General features: G+C 44.0%; 1 protein-coding gene across 1 annotated transcript in view; it reads right to left on the bottom strand.

Annotated features, from left to right (window-relative positions):
- The window catches only part of PDLIM1 (PDZ and LIM domain 1), a 99398-nt gene that overhangs the window by 49421 nt on the left and 37852 nt on the right, over positions 1–12125 (bottom strand). Inside the window, exon 2 of the mRNA XM_068259408.1 lies at positions 4111–4262. Coding sequence (XP_068115509.1) covers positions 4111–4262 — 152 coding nt within the window. The remainder of the gene's footprint in view (positions 1–4110; positions 4263–12125) is intronic.

Raw genomic sequence — 12125 nt, 5'->3', positions numbered from 1 at the left:
TAGAGTTGGTATACTGTGTATCATAAAAGTGGATTTTTTATTTTTTTTTTATTTACAAATACTACATCTGTTACATTGTCCATCCCCAAGAACCCTTTCATGCCTTGCTGACGCTATGTACGCAACAGAACGATGAGTCAACTGCCATGATTTGTATGGATTGTATTCTGCAGAACTTTTGGAACAATTACTATTGGCCAACCAGCGTGTTCAAAAGGGAGGGGGGGAGGGGAACAAAGTCATTGTTCACTGTGGGAACTTCCTTTGAACAGGCACTGGGGAACAGTGATTCAACCAGATGGATCACTACATTGGAGGCCAGAGACACGGGGAGGAGAGGAGACCTCTGTGCATGCCTAGATTTTCAACTGAAACAATCACCTGCTACCTCCAGCATTAGCTGTTACTCTGTGCCTGTACTGATAGTAATGTAGCTGCAGTGTGTGCCGATATCTGCTGCCTCCAGTATGTACAGTATAAGCTGTTACTCTGTGCCTGTACTGATAGTAATGTAGCTGCAGTGTGTGCCGAGATCTGCTGCCTCCAGCATGTACAGTATTAGCTGTTACTCTGTGCCTGTACTGATAGTAATGTAGCTGCAGTGTGTGCCGATATCTTCTGCCTCCAGTATGTACAGTATAAGCTGTTACTCTGTGCCTGTGCTGTTAGTAAACTGGCTGAGATGTGTGCTGATCTCTAGTAGCTCCAGTATGCATGGTATTAGCTGTTACTCTAGGTCAGTGATCTGCAAACTTGGCTCTCCAGCTGTTAAGGAACCACAAGTCCCACAATGCGTTTGCCTTTATGAATCATGTGGCTGTCAGACTCCTGCAATGCATTGTGGGACTTGTAGTTCCTTAACAGCTGGAGAGCCAAGTTTGCAGATTACTGCTCTAGGTCTATACAGATAGAAAACTAGCCACAGCGTACACGGATAACTGCTACCTCCATTATGTACAGTAAAAGCTGTTACGCTGTGCCTGTACTGAGATACACACACACACACACTTCAGCTAGTTTACTATTAGTAAAAGGGACAGAGTAACAGCTTATAATGTACATACTGGATGTAGCAGGAATCAGCACAAACTGCAGTTAGTTTACTAACAGTACGGTGTGGTTACCTGGCAGCAAAGAACAATGTCACATTAAAGGGAACCTAAACGGAGAAGGATATGGATTTTTCCTTTTAAAATAATACCAGTTGCCTGACTCTCCTGCTGATCCGGTGTGTCTAATACTTTTAGCCACAGCCCCTGAACAAGCATGCAGATCAGGTGCTCTGACTGAAGTCAGACTGGATTAGCTGCATGCTTGTTTCAGGTCTGTGAATCAGCTACTACTGCAGTCAGAGATCAGCAGGACTTCCAGGCAACTGGTTAAAAGGAAACCTCCATATTCCTCTCAGTTTAGGGCCCCTTAAATGTGTCTGCATCACACTTAAGGTGGCCACACACCATACAATTTTTTAAACATCTGTTCAATTTAAGATTTGCACTACATTTTTCTGACCGATTATAACATATCAAAAAATATGACCAATGTACCACACACGTTCAATTTTTCCCCAATTATGATAAAAATGATTGGAAACTGAGAAAATTGCTAGGGTGTGTATACTTATGCTGGGCATACACGGTTCGATTTTGCCGCTCGATCGATTCCCCGCTTGATTCCACAGGCGATTCTCTTATCTTCCGCTCGTTTTTTCTTATCTTTTTCCATTGTGCTCAATGCGGAATCGAGCGGCTAAATAATTGGGCGGGAGTTCGGACGTGTCGGAAATTATCGAGCCATCAAAATGGCTCAAAAACTAACCGCGTATTCCCAGCATAACACACACTATACAATCTTTAGAAAAATTGAAGAAAAATTTACAGCATTCCAGATTGAAAAAAAAAAAAAAACGCTTTAGATTTTTTCAGGAGATCCGATCATATTTATCGAATTGCCGTAAAATCGGATCACTTTATTGTATCGTATGTGGCCACCTTAAGATGTGTCTCCATCTATCAGATGCCTCTCCACTTCTCGTGCCCTGCGCTACGAAGCACCCAGCCAACTCATGGGAGCAGCTGATAGGTGGTGAATGCATCATCTGCAGCTGCTCTTTAAAGAGAATCTGTATTGTTAAAATCGCACAAAAGTAAACATACCAGTGCGTTAGGGGACATCTATTACCCTCTGTCACAATTTTGCCGCTCCTCGCCGCATTAAAAGTGGTTAAAAACCGTTTTAAAAAGTTTGTTTATAAACAAACAAAATGGCCACCAAAACAGGAAGTAGGTTGATGTACAGTATGTCCACACATAGAAAATACATCCATACACAAGCAGGCTGTATACACCCTTCCTTTTGAATCTCAAGAGATCATTTGTGTGTTTCTTTCCCCCTGCAGCTATCTTCCACTGAAGTGTCAGGCTGTTTCTTACTGCAGAGTGCAGACAGCTCTGCCCATATGTAATTCATCAGTATGTGAAAGCCCAGCCAGCTCAGAGGAGGATTTATCCAGCTTGTAAAAGATAAGAGAGAAGAGAGAAGCTGCCCTAATCTAAATAATACACAGGCAGTGTGCAGAGAGGGGCCTGGAGGGGGGAGATGCATCACAGAACCACAACACTGAAGAACTTGGCAGCCTTCCAGACACAGGCTGTCAAGTCTGACAAGAGAGCGATAAGTTGATTTATTACAGAGATGGTGATAGTAGAATGTGCTGCAGTAAGCCAGAACACATTAGAATAGCTTTTGGAACTTGTAGGATGATAAAAAACAGGATGCAATTTTTGTTACGGAGTCTCTTTAAAGAAACTCTGTAACTAAAAGAAAAAAAAAAAAAAAAAAGTTTCCCTGGGCGGTACTCACCTTGGGTGGGGAAAGCCTCTGGATCCTTTCCAGGCTTTCCCCCTTCTCCTGTGTCTCCTAATTTATAAAGAGTCAAACATAATTGTTCAACTCATTTAAAAAATGTGGTACATTGGTCATATTTTTTGCTAAGTCAAAAAGTCAAAAGAGCGGCGATCGGGGTGGCAGGAATCAGAGCAGGCCGGTGGCGATCGGAGGGGTGATGCAGCTAGCCAAGTACTAGCTACACCCCCTCCGAAAAGTTTGTGCTAAAAAGACCCTCCAGGGCCTGAGAAATCCACCGCGGTGGTAATGGTCAGGCTGAGCTCGTCATTACCACCAAGGTGGTTAAGGAGCACTGGCCCTTTAGTAGTCAGTGCCAAACAGTTGCATGCTGGGGGATCTTTTTATCTATAATATATGCCTCCTCTTCCCTTTAGTTCCCTGCCTAGCTGCTTATCTGAAACACGATCCCCTACTCACTTGTGTTTACAAGCAAGGCTAAGGTGACTCAGCAATTGGATGAGAAAAGAAAAAAAGTAAAGGGCAGAAATGACATCAGGATTTAGTCTAAACTGTGGGCAAAAGACATAGCCCCCACCAGGAACAGAATTCTCTTAATTTACTATATTCACTGAAATCAAAACGTGGACAGTACAATACAGGTGTTCTGTAAGTAGATCAAATATTTATCTACTTATATATGTGTTTTTTTCCCCCTGGCATAGTATGGCTAATCCTACTGCTTTAAAAAATGCAACCAATCATTCACAAGTTATTCCAGAAATGCCATCATTTCATTTGGTTTTTACAGTTAAAATTGCTCAAGAATTTTAAGTAGACAGATTACATAGTAATTCCTGTTTTAACTGTCACCACATAATTACATTATGTGTTTATGAATGAAAGATGGGCTTTGAGAACGTCAACAGGCTGCCTGCTAAATCTTTAGTTTTAATGCACTGGAGTAAAGCAGCCATTTCTCCTTTTATAATAAGAATACCGGCCACAGGAAGTGATGACGTACTCCTATCATACAGGATGTACCCTCAGGGAACCTGGTCCTATTCATGGCTCTGTATTTTCTTCCTTCATAACTCTGAATAGAGAAAGGTGCTCACAATTAAGGCTCCCACTTACATGTGTGGTGGGAGGAGACCACAGGAATGTGCGCACATTCATGTTTATACAGGATCTCCTGTTGACCCATTCACAGAAAATGCAGACAGCTGCATTCTGCCTCACACACAAGTCATCAGATAGAGTTACCTGTTAATGGTGAGAGCTAGTTCATCTTCACAGCCCTTGATTTTGTTTTGTGCTTCTAAGTGAGTCATTCCGTCTGTGTTTTCCCCATCAATGGCTATGACGACATCTCCAGTACTGAGGTCAGCCTGGGCAGCTTTGCTTCCTGGATTAACCTGAAGAGACGCAAGACATTCGGTCACAGGAAGGACTGGTGACATCAAACATGTGGATTCAGATAATACTTCTACATTTTAAGGATTAGGTGGGAGCAGCATGCCTCTTCACTCGAGGTGAAACTGAGCACTTGTCCATGTGGGCCGTGGCAATGAGGGTTATAACAGCTTGGTTGCCTCAGCGCTCCATGCCTTGTCTACATCCTTCCGATACTTCCTGCTTTCCAGACAGAAGGAGGAAGTATCGGGGCAAGAAGGAGAAAGTGTATTGGAATGTAGAGGAGTGTGAAGTGCTGGACCAGAGGCGGCGACCAAGGCAAATTAACCCAAACTTCCGCCTGCAGCAACTAACGCCTCTGACGCAATTGAATTTTGCTTTCCCCCCTTCATCCTTACTAAATATTTCAAATCAGATATAAATGTCTGCATATCCCACAACAACTAATCAAAATCCTTTTTTGTTGTTTTTTAGTTTCAAACCAACAAAATATGAGGAAGGAGCCAGACTAGTGCTTTAGGTCAATTGTACACTCCCAATGATCACAGTGCATTAAAGAGAATCTGTATTGTTAAAATCACACAAAATTAAACATACCAGTGCGTTAGGGAACATCTCCTATTACCCTCTGTCACAATTTAGCCGCTCCTGGCCGCATTAAAAGTAGTCAAAAACAGTTTTTAAAAGTTTGTTTGTAAACAAACAAAATGGCCACCAAAACAGGAAGTAGGTTGATGTACAGCATGTCCACACATAGAAAATACATCCATACACAATCAGGCTGTATACAGCCTTCCTTTTGAATCTCAAGAGATCATTTGTGCGTTTCTTTCCCCCTGCAGCTCACTGAAGAGTTGCAAGCTGATTGTTTGTTTCTTCTTGCAGACAGCTCTGCCTGGTTGTCTGTAACTCTGCAGTATGTGACTCATCAGTATGTGAACAGAGGATTTATCCAGCTTGTAAAAGATAAGAGAGCACAGAAAAGCTGGCTAATGTAAATAACACACACAGGGGAGTGTGCATAGAGGGGGCATGCATAGCAGATCACACTGAAGAGTTGGCAGCCTTTCAGACACAGGACGACAAGTGCGACAGGGGAAAGATAAGCTGATTTATTACAGAGATGGTGATAGTAGAAAGTGCTGCAGTAAGCCAGAGCACATTATAATAGGTTTAGGAACCTGTAGGATGGTAGAAAACACAATGACATTTTTGTTACAGAGTCCCTTTAAAGCAATATGGGCTTGATCCATTAAGGTAAAGCAGCACAGCTTAATGTGAAGGAGCGATTGCTAGGCATGCCTTACATAGCATCACTCGCTGCTATGTAAGGAGCATGCCTTCCTTAGTTACGTATATTGCTTACATAGCAACGCGTGTAACTTTAAATGTGGGTGGTCCTGTGAAGTATCGCGACCGCAATACTTCACTACAGTGGCGTTTCTAGGGTCCAAAGAGATCCGGGGCATTTTTGGGCACACCAGGCAGAAAATGGGTGAGGCCAAGCACCATAATGTGGGTGTCATCATGGGTGGAGCCAAATTTACATGATTTGTCTAAGTAGTCCTGCCCAGCAATTAATACAGTAAACTCCGCACGAAAATAAGACAGCAGACAAGACTACCTGTTCAGATTCAGCTTCTGTCAGATTTCTACTACCTACTGTAAGTGACAGCAACATAAGAGAAAAGTAATTTATGGTTCATTTTACTCTGGAAAACCGTATTTCTCATTTGTTTAGGTTTGCACATATTTAAATTTTAACATTTTTCGCCATACTGCCCCTTTAAGGCTATGTTATAGTGCCTTGTTGCGGTATGTTGCTTCAGGCAATATAATAAAATTGCTAAAAAAAATGCAGTTTTATGGCAATGGTACTGTTCACATTGGTGCTTAGCAGTGTGATGGACCCATCAGGCATAACAGCGCATTGATAGTGGCGATGACGCATACTTTTCAGTGTCTTTATGTTTCACCTATACGCAATGCAACGTGCACATTACGTGTGATGCGAATTTGCCCTCCGCTGTGTACCCGTTTTTCCCGGTAACACAACGCGCCCCTGTGAAAGTAGTCTAAATGTTTAGTCCGCACGTAAATCCGAGAAGCGTTAACCCAGACCAGAGGCTGACTTCCTAAACTCTGCTACTGACTGCAATATGTAAAAACGCACTCAGGAATTTTAATATGCGCCTTTTTTGGTCACAAACAATGGATGTAGAGATTAAAATCATATGTTTGCTGCCAAGCTGAGGATATTGCTTCACTCCACAGACCTGCTGGTTTCATCACTGATCAGTACCACATGCTGCACAGAAATATGCAGCTGCAGCCCAATGCACTCTGGCACCAGAGAAGTGTGATATAGCCTATCACTCTCTCCTCTCCAGCTTCTTACAATTACAGTAGTGTTTGACTTGTTTAGCAGAACATTGTTCTATAACACAGACACACTTTGCATCTATCATTAGCTAAGAGTTCCATTTACCACTCCTTCGTAAGGCTTGGGACCCACTAGAAAGTGCCAAGTGCTATCGCTAGCGATTTGTGGTAGCGTTTTTTAAGAGATTTCCCTGCTCATTTATAATACATTAGAATGGAATCGCAAATGCTGCATGTCCTGCGATTGTGATTTGCCTAATCGCAATCGCTCTAATGGAATCTGCCCCACCTATTTAAATTGGCAGAGCGTTTAGGGATCGCTTTCAAATCGCTAGCGAAGTGCTCTACTGGGTTCCAGCCCTCAGGCTAGATACACACTAGACCTAAAAACCCTGGCTGTTTCCCAGAGCAGAGACAGCAGATAAAAACGGACTAGCCAGCAGATTCAGTGTCATGTCAAGATCCTTTCAGACATTTCTACTCGTTGCAGTAGCAGAACGTAAAGTCCCCTGCCTTGGACTTTTCCAGACAATGCAAATGCTACATGCGCCAACAGACACAATGAACGTCTATAGACCGACTACATCCGTTCTCACAAGCACTTGTAATTGGCCATGACAAACTTCCCGTTTGGGCTTTATAAACTCTATAAACTCTTCCAGCTCCAAATCATTCAGGACGCTCTGAGGAAAGAAGGCAGTCCAGTCCAGGAAGGTCTGACAGTCCAGTCCATAAAGGAATTTAGACACCATAGATGGAACACTCACACACACAGGTAATTGATATAACATTATTCATGACAGGGGCACTTGGCAAACATCAGCGTTCATAATGGTACTGGCTGTAATGTTGAGAAACACTGGTGTAGGTGAGCCCTCATACTACATGGAGATGGTAAAGTTGGCCAGCAATTGGTCAATCAAAACTCGATGTGCATATGCACCCTTCGAAATAAAAAAAAATAAAAATAACTTGCCCTTTCAACAAAACAGAAAAGTGGCCTCGAACACAAGATAGAGAGTTCTCAGCTGAGGCAGCTGGTCGGGACTGCAGAGAATCTAGTGTGTTTACATCCTCCTAAAAGCATTGCCAAGAGATTCCAAATGCACTGTTCTACTCCTTACCACTCCCACTGGAGAGCTCTCGGCCCTGAATTGTAGCCCAAGGGATCAAGTCCTGATCCCCGAGGGGTACAGAGTGTGTGTGTTTTTTTTAAGGTGCACACACACCTTTGACGGATGTTTCTTTTCAGGCGTCGGGACCCAATCCGTCTCCCTGTGCGATATATCACTGGGCCGTGCTGCACAGACGCGAGTCAGCTGTGTAGCTGGCAACGCACTGTGTGGCTATGTGGAGAGGCAGAGGGTGTGTGTGTGTGTGTGTGTGTGTGTGTGGTGTGTGGGGTGTGTGGTGTGTGGTGTGTGGTGTGTGGTGTGTGGTGTGGTGTGGTGTGGTGTGGTGTGTGGTCACGTGCCAGGATGGGGCGTGGCATTCACAATGAAGTTGGCCATCGCTCGCCCGATTTGACCGGGTGGATCGCTTGCAGAGGTCAGTTAGGGCCTGACTATCGCTGAGGTTATTCAGTCCTTATTGGCCGCCTAAGCAGACTTAGACGCGTGTGTTACTTGCCTTAAAGTTGGGCAAACCTCAACCGATTTGGTGGGCAATTGACCATCCCATTCAATAATTATCGAATTGGATGAAAATCGTTGCCGCCAAAAGTATGTGCAATTGACCATTCGACCAATCTGAATGTATCAATTGGACCTGCTGCAAGATGTCGGGCCGACATCCTCAATCGGTTGCACGGCAGTAATGGCATGCGATAATCGAACGATTAACATGAAGGAAACCCCCGGCTGCCCTAGTGTGCATGTACCTCCATACACCCCCCCCCCCCCTCCTCCAGTGCCCCTGCATTTATACTCTACCGCTTTGCTGCCCGCTGCTGTGTCCTGACTCCTCTTCCAGGTATGCAACCCCACGTGGATGCCGGAACCTCGCTCGGTTGCCTTGCCTCATGAGAATCAGTCTGCTGGTGTATGGGCAGGCAACTGAACTCTGATCAGATTCAATCAGAGAAAGATGTGCCTCTTGGCCGATCTGCACATACTTTGCCCGATGTACAGGCACCTTAAAGACTGGTATTTCAAAGATGAGCTCCTTATCTAAATAGGCTCTTCAAAAACAAAGTTTCAAAGTGGAATTCACAAGAAATTATCTTTATAGCTCCTCATAAAACAGCCTTATGTTCAGTTTCTCAGAAAAAAAATTACTCTTCAATGACCTCAACGGACATACTAAGGCAACATTCATACTCCATAAACTCCTAATATGATCTGTGCCTTGCAGTCTGAACAGTGGAATTGATGCAATCCATGCAGCAGTCATACCTACGGAGCCTGAAAACGGACTCCTGTACTCTGCTACGGTCAAAATTTCAAGACGGGATTTTCAGCTGCAGAAGTCTCACTTCACACGAAAGGTTAACCTATGAGCAATCCTATAACTAAACTATAGGGTGTGCTTAGAGATAGGCTCTAAGGATTGTTTTCACAGTTAATTCCCTTTTAGTTTACAGAGTTGCACAACAAATAGTTATGCACTCTCTTTCTTCAAAACCTTATTTAAAAGGGGAACTTCAGCCTGAACAAACATATTGTCATTAAGTTACATTAGTTATGTTTATTAAAATAGATAGATGATATAATCTCTTACTAACCCTGGTAACAGGCAAATGTTCGTGATTTCATGGGGGCAGCCATCTTTTTGGTTGAAAGGAGGTGACAGGGTCAGGGAGCATGAGACACAGTTCCAACTGTTCTGTGTCCTGATCACAACCTCCCAGCTGCGCGCAAGGCTTCAAATCCCAAATTAAAAAAAACAAACAAAAAAAACAACAACAGAACAGAACAAGACCATCAGAAATCCCATCATGCTTTGCACAGCATCAGGGGAAAAATGCCCCGGCAGTTTTCTGTGCAGCTAAATATGAGGCTTGGGTAAGAAAAACAAAGTTCTGATGCTGTGAAACTGTTGAAACACCAAGTCTTTTCAGTGCTGCGGAGCGGATTTTAGTCTGGAGATTCACTTTAAAAAATCAAGAGAACTCGGGTACAAAAAAAATCACATACTTGCCTAAGAAGAGGGAAGCTTCTGGATCCTAAAGAGGCTTCCCACAGCATCCTCTGGCCCCCCTGGGCTTGCTGGTCATTGGATCGGGCCATGCTCCTCTTCAAGTATGAAAGTGGCCATACCTGCGCAGTAAGCCGGAGCCACTCGTTCAGACACGGCCACGCTTGAGCCAAAAAAAGTAGTGTGGCCCCAATAAGCTGGAAAGTCCCGGGCAGCGGCAGGGGACCAGAGGACGCAGTGGGAAGCCTCATTAGAATCCAGAGGCTTCCCTCTTAGGCAAGGATGCGTTTCTGGACCCAGCTTTGACTCCGCATTGAGCTGAATCTCTGAATGTTCTCAACAGAAATGAAGGAACTCTGTCTCCCTGAAGTGCCACTTTCATTGTAAACTGTGAGATATCCCTGCCTTGGCAGAACAGCGGGCGATGCATTTCTTTCAAATCACAGCTTCCAAGGACAGTGCAAGCTTCTGTTAGGAACACACTAGTAAACGCCCGAATCTCCAAAAAATAAAAGAATCCACTAAGCCACCCATACTGAGGGCCCTTTTCCAGTCAATGCAAAAAGAAAGAAAACCAAGAGCCCAATATAGTGTAGTATGTATTGGATTAGGTAGAGTAATTAGATGTAAGTAAATATACTCACAAACCAGGGTTACCGCTCAGGCAACCACTGTAGATGCAGGTGGAGAGATTAAGCCTGTCCCCACTCAGGATTAAAGGATACCCGAAGTGGCATGTGACATGATGAGATAGACATGTGTATGTACAGTGCCTAGCACACAAATAACTGTGCTGTGTTCCTTTTTTTCCTTTCTCTGCCTGAAAGAGTTAAATATCAGTTATGTAAGTGGCTGACTCAGTCCTGACTCAGACAGGAAGTGACTACAGTGTGACCCTCACTGATAAGAAATTCCAACTATAAAAACACTTTCGTAGCAGAAAATGGCTTCTGAGAGCAAGAAAAAGATAAAAAGGGGAATTTCTTATCAGTGAGGGTCACACTGTAGTCACTTCCTGTCAGGACTGAGTCAGCCACTTACATACCTGATATTTACCTCTTTCAGGCAGAGAAAGAAAAAAAAAGGAACACAGCCTAGTTATTTGTGTGCTAGGCACTGTACATACACGTCTGTCTAATCATGTCACATCGGGTATCCTTTAAGATGTCGCTCTCTGTAGATCAGGAAATAAGGGTATAACACCCCTCCACCCGGGTTGGACACTGGTAATGTAGAACATGAACAGAAGCGCCAAAAGGATAAAATATGCTAAAATTGTTAAAATGGTTAGGGAGGTAGTGGTGGACTCACCATCGCAAAACAGACATGAAGCTGCCAATTATCAGCAAGAAACATTTATTTTACATACTCCAAATATAACAGGTTTTTTTCTTGCTGATAGTCGACAGCTTCATGTCTGTTTTGGGATGGTGAGTCCACCACTACCTCCCTAACCATTTTAACAAGTTTAGCATATTTTATCCTTTTGGCGCCTCTGTTCACGTTCTACTTTTACAGTCAATGCTTTGGTATATGTGAGCGAGTGCATTACTTTTTTTTTCTCCATTGCGTTACGAAAAAGCTTTCAGTTAAAAGGCACACAAATGATGTGCTGCTTGGGGCCACAAAAACATTAGCAGCTCCCCCGCCCATAGGATGATCGGCAGTTAGTGCAGCCAACTAGGTCTCCGGTTGGCTGGGCCCCCTTCTATTGCGCTGTTCTGTACCCTGTTCATAGCTCTGACTCAAGCTATTCGCAACAGAAACTGAAGGATCCACCCATGCTTCTGTCCCACCTCCTGCTCCCTGCACCCGCGCTCTCACCTGTGTGTGTACAGCCGCTACAGTCCGTGGTCACTTCAGAAGTGCTGCTCTAGCAGTGGGAGCCACGAATGGGGGCGGCAGAGCAGAGGGGAGCCCGACCAAAGGCTCGGTTCCCATCTGTGGCCGTATCATGTGTGCCCAGCGGGAGCAGACAGTGTGATGTCCGTTCTGATGGGCCGCTGTGGCAGATGCATTATATATGCCCATAGGCTATATGAGGAATGCATCCCCCTGTCTGGGATTATAACAGACTGCACAGAAGTGCCGCCCGCTTACCACAACAGATCTCATGGATCCATTGCAGAGTGACAAGTGTGAACGGCTCTTATGTATAAAATAAGAGCCGTTTACTGTAAGTTTAACGATAAGCGGGAAAGAGACAAAAAAAAAATGTCCATTCTCAGATCAAGTGGGAACATCGCCTACGCCATTTGTAATTTAGCAATTTGGGGGTCAGTTTTAACATTCAATTTTGACTTTAGAGCAACTTTACCACGGTGTAATGTCTTTGAAATAGAATATGA

The sequence above is a fragment of the Hyperolius riggenbachi genome, chromosome 10 (genome assembly GCF_040937935.1).
Source record: "Hyperolius riggenbachi isolate aHypRig1 chromosome 10, aHypRig1.pri, whole genome shotgun sequence".
Lineage (NCBI taxonomy): Eukaryota > Metazoa > Chordata > Amphibia > Anura > Hyperoliidae > Hyperolius > Hyperolius riggenbachi.
Note: the sequence above shows the minus strand (reverse complement) of the source record. Positions and strands in the feature narration are given on the sequence as shown.